Raw genomic sequence first — 22,500 nt, forward strand, 5'->3', positions numbered from 1 at the left:
TGAACAGGAATGACATTTAATCTAACAGGTGGCCCCCAAAAAGATGTATGAAAGCCACGCCCCTTCTAAGCCACGTCTCCAGTCCAGGGTTCCTCCAGGAACCCTTTGTTATGTTGAAACATTAAAGATTCCTTTCAAGAACCCTGACAAGTAATCAAAGGTGCAAATATGAACCATTGACTAGCAAAGGTGCAGGTTTCCTCAAGTCACCACTAATTCTAAGACTGTTCATCATTTCTCTATTAGACTCGTGCACTCAGTCATGTTCCCATAAAAACAAGGTTTAACTTGCAGTTTTCTCTAACCTTTTTTGAAATGTCCATTTTGACGTGCATTGTTGAGTAACAGCAATGGCATTTTTCATGTTATGCTTGAAGATTAGTTTAGAACAAGGATGGGAGGCCCACAGATCGATTTCTGAAAACTACACACACACAATTATTATTATTTATTTATTTTTTTTGTACAGAGTTAGAATAGTAGAGTACACAAGGTGCAATTTCGAAACTTGGGTGAGCAATTTTTCTCTTGTAATGTCAGTCACTGACAGTCACTCAATTAGTCCATGACAGCTAAAAAAATATTTGATTGGTAAATGAGTCTAGCCAGCTATCTAAACTTGGTCAAATTACCGACAGGGGCCCCCCATTGATTTTGCTAGTCACTCTCACTCAGATATCACATGCAAACATTTCTCTCCATGGTAAAATGAGTAGAATTGCAGGAACTTAGCTGGAAAACTGCACATTTAATTTTCACTACGCCCCATGGCAAAATGTGTAGAAGGGGGGGGCGCTAAAATGTTTTGCTGGCAACACATTTTCACTTAGGGCCTCCCCAAAAAGGCTAGGGTTGTCTCTGACTTCATGTGTGGGTGTGGTTACACAGACCTGTGAGCCATTGTGGCCCCCCCATGATGAGTTCAGATTTTTGTGGCCCCCACCCTCATCAAAGCTGCTAATCCCTGGTTTAGGTTGTTGACATATGTTGTTGTCTATGCATTGAATGTACTGTTAGGGTGCTTCTACACAATTTCCCGTTTTATTTTTGTTATTATTATTTTTATTTTTTTACAAAAACACACAATGCAATGCTTTGTTTTTACATGCACAAATTAGTCATTAAGTCAAATTTAAGGAATGACGAATATCCGGAAATAAATGGAAAATATGTTGCAAATGAGGTCACTACAACGCGTGGTTGTCGCGCGTGGTTTTCGTGCGTAACAGGTTGAGGCCTCATCATTGATACAGCTTCAGCTTGCTTTTGTTTTATGAACACTATCAGCGAAGATGGGGGGGGTATCTTTTCAATAGCGCTTAGTTTCAAAGTCAAATCAAAACAAATGTTATTGGTCACATACACATGGTTAGCATGTGTTAATGCGAGTGTAGCGAAATGCTTGTGTTCAGTTTAAAGTAAATTATTTATGGATTCCAATCGAAACATTGACATCAGTAACAGTCAAATGTATTCCGGCAATCTGAACGGGATGTATTGCCAAACATTTTACAGTCAATGTGTCAGACATTTGGACGTGTTTGTAGACCAATGTGTGTGAGTGTAGGTTACAGTTTAAATGTTAACTCACTCGAAATCATTTCCGAGTTGCCTTTATGATCGGAAATGATAGAGATTAGGCTATCAGAGCATGAACATGCACGAGAAAAGCAACGAAATGCATGTTCTTTACAACGATAAAACACATCATAATTGCAACAATTATTAGCATTGCGTGTTTGATAATTTCGAAATAATTATTTAAGTGTAGTTTTGGTTATATATATATATTTGATATAATGGATAGATGAAATCAGTTAGACCTGCGGGGTGCGTGTGCGTGTGTGTGAGAGTTTGCCCTCGCAAGTGCGTAAATGTATGTGAGTGTGCGCGCGTGCTTATAGGGCCACTCTAATGTATGTCTCGGGTTGACCTTGGATATGTAGCCTAACCTTTTGCTTGAAAAGGCCGCTGTGCGTCACTTTTCACCATCCTCCCCATCCGTTGATTGACAGCTCTCAATAGGGCTCAGGTGATGACAAGAGTGAATTATGTTGTGTTCCGCTGTGTGTGTGTGTGTGTGTGTGTGTGTGTGTGTGTGTGTTTTAACACACAAACAAATCCTGATTTTCGTTTTGTTGTTTTAATTCAATGCTCACGTCAATTATGTAACGTGATTTGATCCGTCTTGTCCTGTAGCTTATTTAATTCTGTAAATATTAAGGAGAGAAATTAGATCATTTATAGAGGTAATTGAGTAAATGTGGTATTTTTAAAAACGGGCCTGGCATATTAGACGACAGCTTTGAAAAAGTTTTTCCCTAATTTGCATTTTTGTCGCAATAGTTCAGAATTAATTCATCCAGTTGCCTAAAACGAATATTTTTATTTCGTCTCAGTAAAATGGCACCTGTTTGCGCGCATAGTCCCCCCCCCACACACACACACACTAATTTATCAGCTACCTACTCATGAAAAGCTTAATTAAAACTGTGCTTATAACTCATTACTAGACCTGTTGGCATAACGACATGCCTCCGTGCCTATACATATATGCCTTCCGCTCCTCTGTGTCAAAGATGGTTTCAGTTGCATCACTTCGATTTTGTCAGCCGATTTTAAAGCCCATCATTAGCAGTAAAAACAGTTGTGATTTGGACAGTGTGGATAAACGATTTAGAAATGATGTTGCCCGTCTCCGCACGCGATTGGAGCTAAGGGTGTGATGTCATACCACCATGAGCCCCTGATTGGCGTTAGGAAGCGGTGTCCGTGGAGTAAACAAAGCAGCAAGGAGAGGTTTGAACTTCACATCCCACTCCATCACAGATAGACCGAATTTACCTGAAGGAGCGGCTGGCGTGAAAGTCTTTTCAAACCAGCCCGAAAGTTCCTGACTGTTCGCTAACTCCACTTTCAAGACCAGTGTCAAAGACGTGGAAAGGACAGCGGGAGAGCAGTCAGCTGCCGAGACCTCTAGAGAGGTGTCATCATATTTTAACCCGGTTCAATCCTGGTTGTCCGGGTAGATTTGTTATTTTAATCAGAGAGAGAGAGAGAGAGAGAGAGAGAGACAGAGAGAGAGAGAGAGAGAGAGAGAGAGAGAGAGAGAGAGAGAGAGCGAGAGAGAGAACTCGAAATCATTGTGCTCCACCCCTTAACTTCGCGGTAAAACCATGCTCGTATACTAGGGTCAACGGCATTGCTCCATATTTCAATTTACCCAAGAGCAATTTCAGAATGAATTTACATTGTCCTCGCTGTTGCAGGCTACCCATCGGGTATGTAGCCTAGACATTCGCTGTCTGTTTAAGCAGAGCCCGCTGCATTTTGGCCATACAGTGAGCGCGCAGGATTTGGGAAGCCACTTTTCTCCGGTGTGTCTGTGTGTGTGAGTGAGTGTGAGAACCTGTGGTGTTCCTCTCCGGTCCAGGTGGTCAGCCGGACGGAGCTGAGTCTCCCGCTCAGCCCAGTGGAGCTGTCATGCTGCCCAAAGGCGACACGGAATCTCTAGTACTCGTTCGATCGCATGGAGAACAGGGACACATGCCAAGAAATATGCAAGGTAAGAAATCTAGACCGATTTAGATGCCGCATTATTAGGCAAAATTGTAGACCGCGCGACCGTTGTGCGTTAACACTCGCATCGCGAAAGGTGTCATTTGTGAAATTGTGCGTAATTACGGGCGAAAGACCTGACAGTTTAGGACATACATAGCCTAGACAAACTCGTCGTGCATCTTATTCAGTTGTCAACTTGGAATAGTTAACTTATTTGCTGATCATGCATTGTATATCACTATTGGTAGGCTACGCTGGGACGGTCAATATGTGGCATTTGCGAATTCGCTCTACCCAAATTCTATAGGAAAGATCGTTGTTGCTGTCACCGACCTTCTCCAAATAGTGCATGGTAAATGATTCCATTGTACACATTATGAATGAATTAAAAGCACAATATTCACTTAGTCAGATATCATTCCGTTTTATCTATTGTGTTTCATTCCTGCCAGAGGCTATTATGAAATGATAGGCTACGGTTGATCTACCATACAGGCCTAGCCACAGTCATCTGATGGGATTTTACTAGGCTAATGAGTAAACCATCCTAAAGCTCACCTGATGTCTAACGTTTGCTTAATATGCAAGATCTCATGTGCCAGTTGTTGGAACCTGAAAAATGTGAATTCCCCAAATGGCATCAAGTCTAGGCCATTGTCTTTTTAAACTTCGGTTTCAGCACCATGCAGAATTATGTCAGTGATATTTGGAATAAAATATTTTCTTTCAGGTCACGTTTTTGTCAAAAGTTTATATTAAAAGGGTGACGAGTTTAGAACCTTTACTCCAGAACACGAGGGTGCAAATCAGATATCCTACAGTTTGCGAGTAAGAAATTTGGCCTACGACAAAAAAAAGTTTTGATGACATACATGTGCAATTATTGAAAAATGCCAAGTTGGGTTAAATAAAATTTTGCTTGGAATCATTTTTGTTAAGTTTACAAATTGTAACCTATAACCCGTAGTTTTGGGGGTTCCTTCTCATAATGCTGGACTAGCCTACTGCTTGTTTTAATTTCCAAAAGTTAAACGTTAGAAAATAAGATAACTATTTTCGATGAGAATGGAAGTGTTCTTTGCAAGCCTATCGAATGATTATTTCTAAATCCCCTCCACTTTGCTAAATTCACAGTTCGATTATCTTTAAAATTAAGTTTCATATGGTTTTGATACAAATATCTGATAACTCAACCTTCAAGGCATGAATGGAATTTTCATCTATATTTTGCACGGGTAGTTTCTCTGTCTGCGTGCAAAAAAAAGAAACTGCCATTTTCCAATCCATTTAAACATGGGCCTAGCTTATTTTCAAATAGCAAACTTTAAACTGAAAACAGTTTTGAGGCAGCATGTTTCTCAGAGGCCCGAGATAAGATTCGATAGCTAAGTTATAGGTTACAGAAAAACTTTCTGAACTTGTCAAAAAATCTGACCCAACGGTCTAGAGTAGGCTACTGTGTAAACTAACCCATGGGTTCAGCTCTCCTGTCATCAACATATGAGGCCTGACATTTTCATACGGGAATTTTTCTGCTGGCGGATATGTTTGTAAGATTATTATTATAATATATATGTTTAACCTTTATTTAACTAGGCAGGTCAGTTAAGAACAAATTCGTATTTACAATGACTTTCTCAACTTATTATACAGGGCTTGTAAACGCTGCGAGATCAGAGGGTCAATGGAGAAAAACATGTTCAGCAGACACACAGGCAGAAAGACGCATTTTGAAAGTTACATTTCAAAATGCTCTGAAATTCATTGTGATTTTTCTGTTTGATGTTTGCCGCATTTTAAACACAATCAATTATTTTCTTACCATTGTAAATGTCAGTTCCGCTGTTTGCTAACACTGTTATATATCCGCTTATCAATGCAATTATTTTCATCAGCATTCATGCCCGTAAAATGACTTAAGCAGGTGCTTATGGAAAGTAAATTAAAACGTATATGTACAGAGCAGAGCAGACACGGGAAGAGTAGCTGAAGGCGATTCAATTTAAGTTCAATTTAAGAATCAGTTTTATATTTTTCTTTCACCTGTTAGCACGAAAGGTTGCACTGTAGGCTGTCTCCATTTGCCTGTGGGCGGTAACATTTACTCCTCGAATGCTTAACTCTAATATCTTACCATTTCCGGGATGAATTCACGACTTAATATCATGAATATTTATGAAGCTCAGTTTCATATGTTTGCCCTGTCTGCGACTGGCGAGCAAGCGTGAATGCAGCAAAACGGGAAAATTAAGGTTATTTCCTTTTAGTACCATCAAATAACATTATTCATCCAAATAAGGAATAGTTTAGTCAAATTTCCTTTTGGATCAAAGCTTCAAAATGTTAATTTTTTTCAAAAAAATTTGATGGATTTTCAAAAAATATTCCATAGCCTAAGGTCATTGTACATTCAGTCAGATGTATAGTTAAAGACTGCAGTAGGCCTATATAGGAAAATAAGGTATTTCAGATCAAAGTCTTCTTCTTCGTTTTCTCATGTGTGTCATGTGTTGCAGCCCCCCACTATAAAATGATGGACTACTCGTATGATGAAGACTTGGATGAGATGTGTCCGGTGTGTGGAGACAAGGTTTCTGGATACCATTACGGGCTCCTCACATGTGAAAGCTGCAAGGTTTGTTCTTATTTTTTTATTTTTTTATTTTTAAACAATTTTTCTAACCTTTCCTCAGATTGTCCTTCTGTACTTCTCTTGGAACCTTTATTGAAGAAAATGTTCTACGTGCAGTGATATGTAACTGATATTAACATATTGATGTTTGTGGTTGAAGGATATAATGGTGGTTAGTGTGAAGTGGTTCATATTGTCTCCTGTCTGGTCTATGTACCTGCTGTTTCCATGATCAGTAAGCTATGTGTTAAAATATGTGCATATTTCAATGTACCATTGTCATATGTAAACAGCGTATTAGTCATAGTAAACTCCTACATTTGTTTGCAGAAGTTCCAAGTAACCTACATATAGTTAACCAAATGTTTTTTGTAAAATCTCTAAATGTCAATTTGTGTGCAGTCCACATAGCCTACGCTGTAGATTTAATACATTTTCTGACCTTAAAATGCAACACATTTACTCTGAGGATAACTTCAATAGCAACATTGCTTCATTTGAAGTGTTGTCTTCTTTAAAATGGTAGAGAGCGTTTTTTTTCTTATTTTCTTTCTTAAACTCAGCATATGGAGGATGTCACTCGATTCCGTCTTGTTAGAGAGGCATGTTAGTAAAGTTGTGAAATGACTCCTGTCGTTTTAGCCGAGATAACCCGTTTTTAACTCATATCCTCAGACAGCATTCTGACCGTGGATCATTTTATTAAAGGTAACCTATATGTGTACGGGTGTCTTCAACGAAATCATGTCGACTTTGCGGTATGATGGCTAATTTCCCACCAGCACAGTTCTAAACGGGATCTGTTAATCAGGAACATATTGAAGTTGTACCGTGTAGTTATTTCAATGGAAGCTGTCTGTTTTTTTGGGGTGGGTGAAAGATTGGGGTCTTTTCTGTACTTTCTCACCAGTCTAGCACACTGCCGTGGGTCTGAGACAGGAGGTATCAGTCTAGCACACTGCCGTGGGTCTGAGACAGGAGGTATCAGTCTAGCACACTGCCGTGGGTCTGAGACAGGAGGTATCAGTCTAGCACACTGCCGTGGGTCTGAGACAGGAGGTATCAGTCTAGCACACTGCCGTGGGTCTGAGACAGGAGGTATCAGTCTAGCACACTGCCGTGGGTCTGAGACAGGAGGTATCAGTCTAGCACACTGCCGTGGGTCTGAGACAGGAGGTATCTGTCTAGCACACTGCCGTGGGTCTGAGACAGGAGGTATCAGTCTAGCACACTGCCGTGGGTCTGAGACAGGAGGTATCAGTCTAGCACACTGCCGTGGGTCTGAGACAGGAGGTATCAGTCTAGCACACTGCCGTCGGTCTGAGACAGGAGGTGTCAGTCTAGCACACTGCCGTGGGTCTGAGACAGGAGGTATCAGTCTAGCACACTGCCGTGGGTCTGAGACAGGAGGTATCAGTCTAGCACACTGCCGTGGGTCTGAGACAGGTGGTATCAGTCTAGCACACTGCCGTGGGTCTGAGACACGAGGTATCAGTCTAGCACACTGCCGTGGGTCTGAGACAGGAGGTATCAGTCTAGCACACTGCCGTGGGTCTGAGACAGGAGGTATCAGTCTAGCACACTGCCGTGGGTCTGAGACAGGAGGTATCAGTCTAGCACACTGCCGTGGGTCTGAGACAGGAGGTATCAGTCTAGCACACTGCCGTGGGTCTGAGACAGGAGGTATCAGTCTAGCACACTGCCGTGGGTCTGAGACAGGAGGTATCAGTCTAGCACACTGCCGTGGGTCTGAGACAGGAGGTATCTGTCTAGCACACTGCCGTGGGTCTGAGACAGGAGGTATCAGTCTAGCACACTGCCGTGGGTCTGAGACAGGAGGTATCAGTCTAGCACACTGCCGTGGGTCTGAGACAGGAGGTATCAGTCTAGCACACTGCCGTCGGTCTGAGACAGGAGGTGTCAGTCTAGCACACTGCCGTGGGTCTGAGACAGGAGGTATCAGTCTAGCACACTGCCGTGGGTCTGAGACAGGAGGTATCAGTCTAGCACACTGCCGTGGGTCTGAGACAGGTGGTATCAGTCTAGCACACTGCCGTGGGTCTGAGACAGGAGGTATCAGTCTAGCACACTGCCGTGGGTCTGAGACAGGAGGTATCAGTCTAGCACACTGCCGTGGGTCTGAGACAGGAGGTATCAGTCTAGCACACTGCCGTGGGTCTGAGACAGGAGGTATCAGTCTAGCACACTGCCGTGGGTCTGAGACAGGAGGTATCAGGACTCAATGTCTAAACAAACAATGTAATACAGTGTTGGTCTGCTTTAAACCTGTACACACACACACACACACACGCACGCACGCAAGCAAGCAGGATGAGCACGCATACACATGAACACAGATACACACAGATACACACAGATACACACAGATACACACAGATAGACAAGCACAGACTTGTATTCTAAGTCCACATGAAACCACACTGTACCTGCATGTTAAAACCAACATAAAGGTCTACAGAACCATACATGGTCATGGTTTCCTCACTGGCGATTTGGAGGCTCCAAATCTTTGTTTGTCACACACTTTGTAAACAACAGGTGTAGACTAACAGGGACAAGTTTACAAAGGCTCACTCTAGGGATCTCTGTGTTTTAAAAAAAACAAAAAACTTCGTCATTCAGTTTAACCCAGACACACACGCACACGCACACGCACAAACACACACATACACGATGACTGACTTGAAAGAGTGCAATACATTTAAACTGGTCTATATATTAATGGAAAGACCATTTTTTGAGTAGAATGTATATCCAGTGGGTCAATAGACTGTGTTTCCAGTGGGTCAGTAGAATGTATATCCAGTGGGTCAGTAGTCTGTATATCCAGTGGGTCAGTAGTCTGTATATCCAGTGGGTCAGTAGACTGTATATTCAGTGGGTCAGTAGACTGTATATCCATTGGGTCAGTAGACTGTATATCCAGTGGGTCAGTAGAATGTATATCCAGTGGGTCAGTAGAATGTATATCCAGTGGGTCAGTAGAATGTATATCCAGTGGGTCAGTAGTCTGTATATCCAGTGGGTCAGTAGAATGCATATCCAGTGGGTCAGTAGAATGTATATCCAGTGGGTCAGTAGTCTGTATATCCAGTGGGTCAGTAGAATGTATATCCAGTGGGTCAGTAGACTGTATATCCAGTGGGTCAGTAGACAGTATATCCAGTGGGTCAGTAGACTGTATATCCAGTGGGTCAGTAGACTGTATATCCAGTGGGTCAGTAGACTGTATATCCAGTGGGTCAGTAGAATGTATATCCAGTGGGTCAGTAGTCTGTATATCCAGTGGGTCAGTAGAATGTATATCCAGTGGGTCAGTAGTCTGTATATCCAGTGGGTCAGTAGACTGTATATCCAGTGGGTCAGTAGACTGTATATCCAGTGGGTCAGTAGACTGTATATCCAGTGGGTCAGTAGACTGTCTGTATATCCAGTGGGTCAGTAGACTGTATATCCAGTGGGTCAGTAGACTGTATATCCAGTGGGTCAGTAGTCTGTCTGTATATCCAGTGGGTCAGTAGACTGTATATCCAGTTGGTCAGTAGAATGTATATCCAGTGGGTCAGTAGACTGTATATCCAGTGGGTCAGTAGACTGTATATCCAGTAGGTCAGTAGTCTGTATATCCAGTGGCTCAGTAGTCTGTATATCCAGTGGGTCAGTAGACTGTATATCCAGTGGGTCAGTAGACTGTATATCCAGTGGGTCAGTAGACTGTATATCCAGTGGGTCAGTAGAATGTTTATCCAGTGGGTCAGTAGAATCCATATCCAGTGGGTCAGTAGACTGTATATCCAGTGGGTCAGTAGACTGTATATCCAGTAGGTCAGTAGTCTGTATATCCAGTGGCTCAGTAGTCTGTATATCCAGTGGGTCAGTAGACTGTATATCCAGTGGGTCAGTAGACTGTATATCCAGTGGGTCAGTAGACTGTATATCCAGTGGGTCAGTAGAATGTTTATCCAGTGGGTCAGTAGAACGAATATATCCAGTGGGTCAGTAGAATGTATATCCAGTGGGTCAGTAGAATGTATATCCAGTGGGTCAGTAGACTGTATATCCAGTGGGTCAGTAGAATGTATATCCAGTGGGTCAGTAGTCTGTATATCCAGTGGGTCAGTAGAATGTATATCCAGTGGGTCAGTAGTCTGTATATCCAGTGGGTCAGTAGAATGTATATCCAGTGGGTCAGTAGAATGTTTATCCAGTGGGTCAGTAGAATGTATATCCAGTGGGCCAGTAGAATCTATATCATGTGGGTCAGTAGAATGTATATCCGGTGGGTCAGTAGAATGTATATCCAGTGGGTCAGTAGAATGTATATCCAGTGGGTCAGTAGACTGTATATCCAGTGGGTCAGTAGAATGTATATCCAGTGGGTCAGTAGAATGTATATCCAGTGGGTCAGTAGAGCCTGTTTCCAGTGGGTCAGTAGAATCTATATCCAGTGGGTCAGTAGAATGTATATCCAGTGTCTCAGTAGAATGTATATCCAGTGGGTCAGTAGTCTGTATATCCAGTGGGTCAGTAGAATGTATATCCAGTGCGTCAGTAGAATGTATATCCAGTGGGTCAGTAGTCTGTATATCCAGTGGGTCAGTAGAATGTATATCCAGTGGGTCAGTAGTCTGTATATCCAGTGGGTCAGTAGAATGTATATCCAGTGGGTCAGTAGACTGTATATCCAGTCCGTCAGTAGTCTGTATATCCAGTGGGTCAGTAGACTGTATATCCAGTGGGTCAGTAGACTGTATATCCAGTGGGTCAGTAGGCTGTATATCCAGTGGGTCAGTAGACTGTATATCCAGTGGGTCAGTAGTCTGTATATCCAGTGGGTCAGTAGAATGTATATCCAGTGGGTCAGTAGAATGTATATCCAGTGGGTCAGTAGAATGTATATCCAGTGGGTCAGTAGAATGTATATCCAGTGGGTCAGTAGTCTGTATATCCAGTGGGTCAGTAGAATGTATATCCAGTGGTTCAGTAGAGCCTGTTTCCAGTGGGTCAGTAGAATCTATATCCAGTGGGTCAGTAGAATGTATATCCAGTGTCTCAGTAGAATGTATATCCAGTGGGTCAGTAGTCTGTATATCCAGTGGGTCAGTAGAATGTATATCCAGTGCGTCAGTAGAATGTATATCCAGTGGGTCAGTAGTCTGTATATCCAGTGGGTCAGTAGAATGTATATCCAGTGGGTCAGTAGTCTGTATATCCAGTGGGTCAGTAGAATGTATATCCAGTGGGTCAGTAGACTGTATATCCAGTCCGTCAGTAGTCTGTATATCCAGTGGGTCAGTAGACTGTATATCCAGTGGGTCAGTAGACTGTATATCCAGTGGGTCAGTAGGCTGTATATCCAGTGGGTCAGTAGACTGTATATCCAGTGGGTCAGTAGTCTGTATATCCAGTGGGTCAGTAGAATGTATATCCAGTGGGTCAGTAGAATGTATATCCAGTGGGTCAGTAGAATGTATATCCAGTGGGTCAGTAGAATGTATATCCAGTGGGTCAGTAGTCTGTATATCCAGTGGGACAGTAGTCTGTATATCCAGTGGGTCAGTAGACTGTATATCCAGTGGGTCAGTAGTCTGTATATCCATCCAGTGGGTCAGTAGACTGTATATCCAGTGGGTCAGTAGAATGTATATCCAGTGGGTCAGTAGACTGTATATCCAGTGGGTCAGTAGAATGTATATCCAGTGGGTCAGTAGTCTGTATATCCAGTGGGTCAGTAGACTGTATATCCAGTGTGTCAGTAGAATGTATATCCAGTGGGTCAGTAGACTGTATATCCTGTGGGTCAGTAGTCTGTATATCCAGTGGGTCAGTAGACTGTATATCCAGTGGGTCAGTAGAATCTATATCCAGTGGGTCAGTAGAATGTATATCCAGTGGGTCAGTAGACTGTATATCCAGTGGGTCAGTAGAATGTATATCCAGTGGGTCAGTAGACTGTATATCCAGTTGGTCAGTAGACTGTATATCCTGTGGGTCAGTAGTCTGTATATCCAGTGGGTCAGTAGAATCTATATCTAGTGGGTCATTAGAATGTATATCCAGTGGGTCAGTAGACTGTATATCCAGTGGGTCAGTAGTCTGTATATCCAGTGGGTCAGTAGACTGTATATCCAGTGGGTCAGTAGACTGTATATCCAGTGGGTCAGTAGTCTGTATATCCAGTGGGTCAGTAGACTGTATATCCAGTGGGTCAGTAGAATGTATATCCAGTAGTTCAGTAGACTGTATATCCAGTGGGTCAGTAGTCTGTGTATCCAGTGGGTCTGTAGTCTGTATATCCAGTGGTTCAGTAGAATCTATATCCATTGGGTCAGTAGAATCTACATCCAGTGGGTCAGTAGACTGTATATCCAGTGGGTCAGTAGAATCTATATCCAGTGGGTCAGTAGAATGTATATCCAGTGGGTCAGTAGACTGTATATCCAGTGGGTCAGTAGAATGTATATCCAGTGGGTCAGTAGACTGTATATCCAGTGGGTCAGTAGACTGTATATCCTGTGGGTCAGTAGTCTGTATATCCAGTGGGTCAGTAGAATCTATATCTAGTGGGTCAGTAGAATGTATATCCAGTGGGTCAGTAGACTGTATATCCAGTGGGTCAGTAGTCTGTATATCCAGTGGGTCAGTAGACTGTATATCCAGTGGGTCAGTAGACTGTATATCCAGTGGGTCAGTAGTCTGTATATCCAGTGGGTCAGTAGACTGTATATCCAGTGGGTCAGTAGAATGTATATCCAGTGGGTCAGTAGACTGTATATCCAGTGGGTCAGTAGTCTGTATATCCAGTGGGTCTGTAGTCTGTATATCCAGTGGTTCAGTAGAATCTATATACATTGGGTCAGTAGAATCTATATCCAGTGGGTCAGTAGACTGTATATCCAGTGGGTCAGTAGAATCTATATCCAGTGGGTCAGTAGACTGTATATCCAGTGGGTCAGTAGAATCTATATCCAGTGAGTCAGTAGACTGTATATCCAGTGCGTCAGTAGTCTGTATATCCAGTGGGTCAGTAGAATCTATATCTAGTGGGTCAGTAGAATCTATATCCAGTGGGTCAGTAGACTGTATATCCAGTGGGTCAGTAGAATCTATATCCAGTGGGTCAGTAGACTGTATATCCAGTGCGTCAGTAGTCTGTATATCCAGTGGGTCAGTAGACTGTATATCCAGTGGGTCAGTAGAATGTATATCCAGTGGGTCAGTAGACTGTATATCCAGTGGGTCAGTAGTCTGTATATCCAGTGGGTCAGTAGACTGTATATCCAGTGGGTCAGTAGTCTGTATATCCAGTGGGTCAGTAGACTGTATATCCAGTGGGTCAGTAGTCTGTCTGTATATCCAGTGGGTCAGTAGACTGTATATCCAGTTGGTCAGTAGAATGTATATCCAGTGGGTCAGTAGACTGTATATCCAGTGGGTCAGTAGACTGTATATCCAGTAGGTCAGTAGTCTGTATATCCAGTGGCTCAGTAGTCTGTATATCCAGTGGGTCAGTAGACTGTATATCCAGTGGGTCAGTAGACTGTATATCCAGTGGGTCAGTAGACTGTATATCCAGTGGGTCAGTAGAATGTTTATCCAGTGGGTCAGTAGAATCCATATCCAGTGGGTCAGTAGTCTGTATATCCAGTGGCTCAGTAGTCTGTATATCCAGTGGGTCAGTAGACTGTATATCCAGTGGGTCAGTAGACTGTATATCCAGTGGGTCAGTAGACTGTATATCCAGTGGGTCAGTAGAATGTTTATCCAGTGGGTCAGTAGAATCTATATCCAGTGGGTCAGTAGAATGTATATCCAGTGGGTCAGTAGAATGTATATCCAGTGGGTCAGTAGACTGTATATCCAGTGGGTCAGTAGAATGTATATCCAGTGGGTCAGTAGTCTGTATATCCAGTGGGTCAGTAGAATGTATATCCAGTGGGTCAGTAGTCTGTATATCCAGTGGGTCAGTAGAATGTATATCCAGTGGGTCAGTAGAATGTTTATCCAGTGGGTCAGTAGAATGTATATCCAGTGGGCCAGTAGAATCTATATCATGTGGGTCAGTAGAATGTATATCCGGTGAGTCAGTAGAATGTATATCCAGTGGGTCAGTAGAATGTATATCCAGTGGGTCAGTAGACTGTATATCCAGTGGGTCAGTAGAATGTATATCCAGTGGGTCAGTAGAATGTATATCCAGTGGGTCAGTAGAGCCTGTTTCCAGTGGGTCAGTAGAATCTATATCCAGTGGGTCAGTAGAATGTATATCCAGTGTCTCAGTAGAATGTATATCCAGTGGGTCAGTAGTCTGTATATCCAGTGGGTCAGTAGAATGTATATCCAGTGCGTCAGTAGAATGTATATCCAGTGGGTCAGTAGTCTGTATATCCAGTGGGTCAGTAGAATGTATATCCAGTGGGTCAGTAGTCTGTATATCCAGTGGGTCAGTAGAATGTATATCCAGTGGGTCAGTAGACTGTATATCCAGTCCGTCAGTAGTCTGTATATCCAGTGGGTCAGTAGACTGTATATCCAGTGGGTCAGTAGACTGTATATCCAGTGGGTCAGTAGGCTGTATATCCAGTGGGTCAGTAGACTGTATATCCAGTGGGTCAGTAGTCTGTATATCCAGTGGGTCAGTAGAATGTATATCCAGTGGGTCAGTAGAATGTATATCCAGTGGGTCAGTAGAATGTATATCCAGTGGGTCAGTAGAATGTATATCCAGTGGGTCAGTAGTCTGTATATCCAGTGGGTCAGTAGAATGTATATCCAGTGGGTCAGTAGAGCCTGTTTCCAGTGGGTCAGTAGAATCTATATCCAGTGGGTCAGTAGAATGTATATCCAGTGTCTCAGTAGAATGTATATCCAGTGGGTCAGTAGTCTGTATATCCAGTGGGTCAGTAGAATGTATATCCAGTGCGTCAGTAGAATGTATATCCAGTGGGTCAGTAGTCTGTATATCCAGTGGGTCAGTAGAATGTATATCCAGTGGGTCAGTAGTCTGTATATCCAGTGGGTCAGTAGAATGTATATCCAGTGGGTCAGTAGACTGTATATCCAGTCCGTCAGTAGTCTGTATATCCAGTGGGTCAGTAGACTGTATATCCAGTGGGTCAGTAGACTGTATATCCAGTGGGTCAGTAGGCTGTATATCCAGTGGGTCAGTAGACTGTATATCCAGTGGGTCAGTAGTCTGTATATCCAGTGGGTCAGTAGAATGTATATCCAGTGGGTCAGTAGAATGTATATCCAGTGGGTCAGTAGAATGTATATCCAGTGGGTCAGTAGAATGTATATACAGTGGGTCAGTAGTCTGTATATCCAGTGGGACAGTAGTCTGTATATCCAGTGGGTCAGTAGACTGTATATCCAGTGGGTCAGTAGTCTGTATATCCATCCAGTGGGTCAGTAGACTGTATATCCAGTGGGTCAGTAGAATGTATATCCAGTGGGTCAGTAGACTGTATATCCAGTGGGTCAGTAGAATGTATATCCAGTGGGTCAGTAGTCTGTATATCCAGTGGGTCAGTAGACTGTATATCCAGTGGGTCAGTAGAATGTATATCCAGTGGGTCAGTAGACTGTATATCCTGTGGGTCAGTAGTCTGTATATCCAGTGGGTCAGTAGACTGTATATCCAGTGGGTCAGTAGAATCTATATCCAGTGGGTCAGTAGAATGTATATCCAGTGGGTCAGTAGACTGTATATCCAGTGGGTCAGTAGAATGTATATCCAGTGGGTCAGTAGACTGTATATCCAGTTGGTCAGTAGACTGTATATCCTGTGGGTCAGTAGTCTGTATATCCAGTGGGTCAGTAGAATCTATATCTAGTGGGTCATTAGAATGTATATCCAGTGGGTCAGTAGACTGTATATCCAGTGGGTCAGTAGTCTGTATATCCAGTGGGTCAGTAGACTGTATATCCAGTGGGTCAGTAGACTGTATATCCAGTGGGTCAGTAGCCTGTATATCCAGTGGGTCAGTAGACTGTATATCCAGTGGGTCAGTAGAATGTATATCCAGTAGTTCAGTAGACTGTATATCCAGTGGGTCAGTAGTCTGTGTATCCAGTGGGTCTGTAGTCTGTATATCCAGTGGTTCAGTAGAATCTATATCCATTGGGTCAGTAGAATCTACATCCAGTGGGTCAGTAGACTGTATATCCAGTGGGTCAGTAGAATCTATATCCAGTGGGTCAGTAGAATGTATATCCAGTGGGTCAGTAGACTGTATATCCAGTGGGTCAGTAGAATGTATATCCAGTGGGTCAGTAGACTGTATATCCAGTGGGTCAGTAGACTGTATATCCAGTGCGTCAGTAGTCTGTATATCCAGTGGGTCAGTAGAATCTATATCTAGTGGGTCAGTAGAATCTATATCCAGTGGGTCAGTAGACTGTATATCCAGTGGGTCAGTAGAATCTATATCCAGTGGGTCAGTAGTCTGTATATCCAGTGGGTCAGTAGACTGTATATCCAGTGGGTCAGTAGTCTGTATATCCAGTGGGTCAGTAGTCTGTATATCCAGTGGGTCAGTAGACTGTATATCCAGTGGGTCAGTAGTCTGTATATCCAGTGGGTCAGTAGACTGTATATCCAGTGGGTCAGTAGAATGTATATCCAGTGGGTCAGTAGAATGTATATCCAGTGGGTCAGTAGTCTGTATATCCAGTGGGTCAGTAGACTGTATATCCAGTGGGTCAGTAGAATCTATATCCATTGGGTCAGTAGAATCTATATCCAGTGGGTCAGTAGACTGTATATCCAGTGGGTCAGTAGAATCTATATCCAGTGGGTCAGTAGACTGTATATCCAGTGGGTCAGTAGAATCTATATCCAGTGGGTCAGTAGACTGTATATCCAGTGCGTCAGTAGTCTGTATATCCAGTGGGTCAGTAGAATCTATATCCAGTGGGTCAGTAGACTGTATATCCAGTGCGTCAGTAGTCTGTATATCCAGTGGGTCTTTAGACTGTATATCCAGTGGGTCAGTAGAATGTATATCCAGTGGGTGAGTAGACTGTATATCCTGTGGGTCAGTAGTCTGTATATCCAGTGGGTCAGTAGACTGTATATCCAGTGGGTCAGTAGAATGTATATCCAGTGGGTCAGTAGAATGTATATCCAGTGGGTCAGTAGTCTGTATATCCAGTGGGTCAGTAGAATGTATATCCAGTGGGTCAGTAGTCTGTATATCCAGTGGGTCAGTAGACTGTATATCCAGTGGGTCAGTAGACTGTGTTTCCAGTGGGTCAGTAGTCTGTATATCCAGTGGGTCAGTAGAATGTATATCCAGTGGGTCAGTAGAATGTATATCCAGTGGGTCAGTAGTCTGTATATCCAGTGGGTCAGTAGACTGTATATCCAGTGGGTCAGTAGACTGTGTTTCCAGTGGGTCAGTAGACTGTATATCCAGTGTGTCTATTCTAGTGTGGTTATATTATCATGTCATAAGGCTGGATCAAGCAATGCAGGTTGTACATTGTCTGGAGTTTGGTGAAATATTGATTGTTTTACTTTTAAATTGGCAGGTTTAAGGCATTTCTCCGACTTGTGTGGATCGGGAATTTTTTATTTTTAATTTCACCTTTATTTAACCAGATAGGCTAGTTGAGAACAAGTTCTCATTTACACCTGCGACCTGGCCAAGAATAAAGCAAAGCATTTCGACACATACAACAACACAGAGTTACACATGGAGTAAAACAAACATACAGTCAATAATAAAGTAGAAAAGTCTATATACAATGTGTGCAAATGAGGTAAGATAAAGGCAATAAATAGGACATGGTGGCGAAGTAATTACAATATACCAATTAAACACTGAATAAGAATCATAAAACACGGGATGAGATGTTAAAAACTGTCCATTGTGCCAATAGATGGAATGCACTCACATGAGATTTGCCGTGATGTTAACAGATTGGCATGGGAGGTTTATTTCTTAGACTGGGTTAAGATGTCAATTTTGGGACACATCCTCAGTAGTATGCCTTCGAATCAGTGGGTGTTTCGGCCTTTAATCACAAAACACCCTCAACAAAGGTGGCCAGCTAAAGGGTGATCAAGCCTTAGCTTGTGTCCCATGTCCAATTAAGATGTCCCACGGGACTATGCAAGGCAGGGGCGTCCTCTTCCCTGAGCCAGCCCTACAGCTGACCGCATACCTCATATGCCCTCCTCAAGTTGGAGGGATCTGAATTGGGTTCTCAGGTGGGGGTGGGGGGTCATGAAGTTATAGCCCAGCAAGGGTCCTTCCGTTTGATCCAGATCCACTGGCTGCCTCTTTCAGCTGCTTGAGAAACTGCTCTGACGGTCTGCCGCAGAGCCTGTCCATGGATTCCAAGTTCTTTCAGCAACCTGATGGTGGAAGAAGCCACGAATCCTCTGCATCCCACTTCAACTGGCCAGACTTTTGCATTCCAGCCACGCTGAGTTGCGTCTGCTGCCAACTCTGTGTAACGCAGTTTCTTACGTTCGTAGGCCTCTTTAACAGAGTTTTCCCACGGGACTGTGAGCTCTATGATGTACACAGCCTTTCGTGAAGGGGACCAGAGTACCATGTCAGGCCTAAGGTTGGTAGAAGCAATCTCAGGTGGAAAAATGAGTTGCTGGCCAATATCGACAACCATCTACAGTCCCGGGTCATGGCTAGGTGTCCAGTTTCTGGCTTCGTAGGAGGATACTTGGGCCTTTTCTGTCCCTCCCGGATGAATGTTGTTGTTTTGACGGGATTGCTTGTTTTTGGAGGTAATGAATAGGTTGCACTCCTCTTGGTCCCAAGTGCTGCAGCCAGGCTCTTGAGGACCTGATTGTGCCTCCAGGTGTAGCGGCCTTGTGAGAGGCTGGTCTTGCAACCTGTCATTATATGCCTGAGAGTCGCTGGAGCTGGGCAGAGGGGGCATGTCGGGTCCTCGCCATACCATTGATTGAGTGATTGATGTGCAGAAGATGAATGTGCAAGTAGAGATACTGGGATGCAAAGGAGCAAGATAAATAAATAAATACAATATGGGGATGAGGTAGTTGGATGGGCTATGTACAGGTGCAGTGATCTGTGAGCTGCTCTGACAGCTGGTGCTTAAAGTTAGTGAGGGAGGTATAAGTCTCCAGCTTCAGTGATTTTTTGCATTTCGTTCCAGTCATTGGCAGCAGAAGGAAAGGTGGCCAAAGGCGTAATTGACTTTGGGGGTGACTAGTGAGATATACCTGCTGGAGCACGTGCTATGGGTGGGTGCTGCTATGGTGACAAGTGGTCTGAGATAAGACCAGCTAGCAGAGACTTATACATGACCTGTAGCCAGTGTTTAAAAAAAATAAAAAATAATTTTACCTTTATTTAACCAGGCAAGTCAGTTAAGAACACACTCTTATTTTCAATGACGGCCTGGGAACAGTGGGTTAACTGCCTGTTCAGGGGCAGAATGACAGATTTGTACCTTGTCAGCTCGGGGGTTTGAACTTGCAACCTTCCGGTTACTAGTCCAACGCTCTAATCACTAGGCTACGCTGCCGCCCAGAGTATGAAGCGAGGGCCAGCCAACGAGAGTGTACAGGTCGCAATGGTGGGTAGTATATGTGGCTTTGGTGACATAAAACAGATGGCAGGCACTGTGTTAGACTGCATCCAATACGCTAATACCTTTTCCACGTGAGATTTTTCCTGCTACTGTAACGGATGTGAAACGGCTAGCTAGTTAGCGGTGGTGCGCGCTAAATAGCGTTTCAATCGGTGACGTCACTTGCTCTGAGACCTTGAAGTATTGGTTCCCCTGTGGCTTTTGTGGAGCGATGGGTAACGATGCTTCGTGGGTGACTGTTAATGTGTGCAGAGGGTCCCTGGTTCGTGCCCGGGTATGGGCGAGGGGACGGTCTACAGTTATACTGTTACTTCTGAACAGTGAACTATAAATGATGGCTATAATGGATTGGATTTGTTATTCTCTTATTCTCATATTGTTTTACATTCTGAAGTCTTCACCACCGTAAGTGTAAATATCAATGTAGTGCTTGTAATATTGTCTGGCTGGAATTGCAACAGGTTACTTCATGAAAATATTGTTCACATTTTGATGTTATTAATAGTATTTTATTTTTGTTGTTTAAACTAATAATTAGAACAGATGTTTAGTCTGTACTTTTCATCAAACATTAATTCAAATATAAGTAACATGACAATTGTTGTATTCATGCATCTGTCTGAACATTTACCCAAAGAACATAATTATAAATAGTAAAAATCATTGTTTATTTGTGAGTAAATATTCGGCATTAACAATTCAAAGCAATAGTGGAAGTTATTTTGATAATCTCATAGCAAGAATTATAATGTTTTATAACAAAGTAGTATATCCGATATTTGTTTTTGTGTTTTGTTAGGGTTTTACGTTTTTCATATTGATATCAGAATTTTCAGCATTCATTTAAGCACCAGTTACATATGAAGACTTGGAACTGTAAAGCCTAATGATGAACAGGAGATGGTGTGTGTGTGTGTGTGTGTGTGTGTGTGTGTGTGTGTGTGTGTGTGTGTGAGAGGTTGCACGCTCAAGCATGTGTTTGTAAATCGGGGTAATTACAAACGCCGGGATCATACGTGTTCACATGTTAATTCTTCTCCGCAGGGCTTCTTCAAGCGCACGGTTCAGAACAACAAACGGTACACATGCATAGAGAACCAGACATGTGCCATCGACAAGACACAAAGAAAACGCTGCCCTTATTGCCGCTTCCAGAAGTGCCTCACTGTTGGCATGAAGCTGGAAGGTAAGGGCACCTCTTATTAATTAGGTTATAAGACAACAAGAAGGTCCTAGTATAGGACAACTATGTTATGGTCGGGGTTTGACTTATGTTGGTGCATGACAGACCTGGGTTCAAATGGTATTATTTTTCTCTTTCAAAAAGGGGTTTTGGACTTTTGGGACTACTCTATTGGTTCCATTGTGCAACGCGAGTTCAGTCACACCCAGCTAAAGTTGTTGAAAATAAATTAAATCTATTTTAGCCCAGAGACTGGTGCATACAGTACACAGGGGTCAGTAGATTCTCCCATAACAAATCAGATCAAACGAGTCGGGAATATGTGACCGACCTCCTTGAAATTGTACGTCATACACAGCATTTGAGGAACAATGCGAAAGTAATTATAATTTAAGGTTGTAGCCCCCACTTTTGGAATGTTTTGGAATACCTAATGGGGGGCTCTTCTTTGTCTACACCCATTCAGCATCGTTCACACCCTCTTAAGTTTTAGCCCCGCCCATTCAGCATCGTTCACACCCTCTTAAGCTTTAGCCCCACCCATTCAGCATCGTTCACACCCTTTAGCCCCACCCATTCAGCATCGTTCACACCCTCTTCAGCCCATTCAGCATAGTTCACACCCTCTTAAGCTTTAGCCCCGCCCATTCAGCATCGTTCACACCCTCTTAAGCTTTAGCCCCGCCCATTCAGCATCGTTCACACCCTCTTAAGCTTTAGCCCCGCCCATTCAGCATCATTCACACCCTCTTAAGCTTTAGCCCCACCCATTCAGCATCGTTCACACCCTCTTAAGCTTTAGCCCCACCCATTCAGCATCGTTCACACCCTCTTAAGCTTTAGCCCCGCCCATTCAGCATCGTTCACACCCTCTTAAGCTTTAGCCCCGCCCGTGTCTTTAAGGATTCACATTTGAAGCCATGTGCTAAACAGAGTGAGTACTGTATTAAAGATGTTTAAAACTGAAAGTGGTAAAACTAGTAGCCTACTATAAGCCTATATCCTAATGTGATTTTGGTGCAGGTCATGTTGTTCTTCACATTACCGTCTCCGTTAAACACTATCAAATAATAATAATAATAATAATAATAATCAACGTTTATTTTGTCACATACGCAGGATACAGAAGATGTCAATGGTACAGTGAAATGGTTACTGTATTTGCATAGTAGAGCAAAACTAGAAAGTGTCAATATAAAAAAAGAACAAAACTTATCAATGCCAGTAGAGAAATAACAAAATAATATACAGTATGTACAAGAACAATATCAATAACAATAGCAGTGATACTGGTGGTAGATGAGGTAGTTCTATGAATTATATGCATACAATTAAGGGGAAAGTGGATGAGCAACAGGATATTTTTTATTTAGTAGCTGCAACGTATGGTGTGTGTGTGTGTGTGTGTGTGTGTGTGTGTGTGTGTGTGTGTGTGTGTGTGTGTGTGTGTGTGTGTGTCTGTGTTTGTGGGTTAGGAGAAAGTCATACGAATGTGCATAGAGGCACTGCAGATTGTCTG

General features: G+C 42.9%; 1 protein-coding gene across 2 annotated transcripts in view; it reads left to right on the forward strand.

Moving 5' to 3' along the window:
• The window catches only part of LOC115120968 (nuclear receptor subfamily 5 group A member 2), a 188,110-nt gene that overhangs the window by 892 nt on the left and 164,718 nt on the right, over positions 1–22,500 (forward strand). The window contains exons 2-4 of one of the 2 annotated variants that reach the window (XM_065009514.1): positions 3,434–3,565; positions 6,078–6,196; positions 20,843–20,984. In XM_065009514.1, the coding sequence (XP_064865586.1) occupies positions 3,434–3,565; positions 6,078–6,196; positions 20,843–20,984 (393 nt within the window). The remainder of the gene's footprint in view (positions 1–3,433; positions 3,566–6,077; positions 6,197–20,842; positions 20,985–22,500) is intronic. The other variant, XM_065009515.1, reaches the window with a different exon arrangement.

The sequence above is a fragment of the Oncorhynchus nerka genome, linkage group LG25 (assembly GCF_034236695.1).
Source record: "Oncorhynchus nerka isolate Pitt River linkage group LG25, Oner_Uvic_2.0, whole genome shotgun sequence".
Classification (NCBI taxonomy): Eukaryota; Metazoa; Chordata; class Actinopteri; order Salmoniformes; family Salmonidae; genus Oncorhynchus; species Oncorhynchus nerka.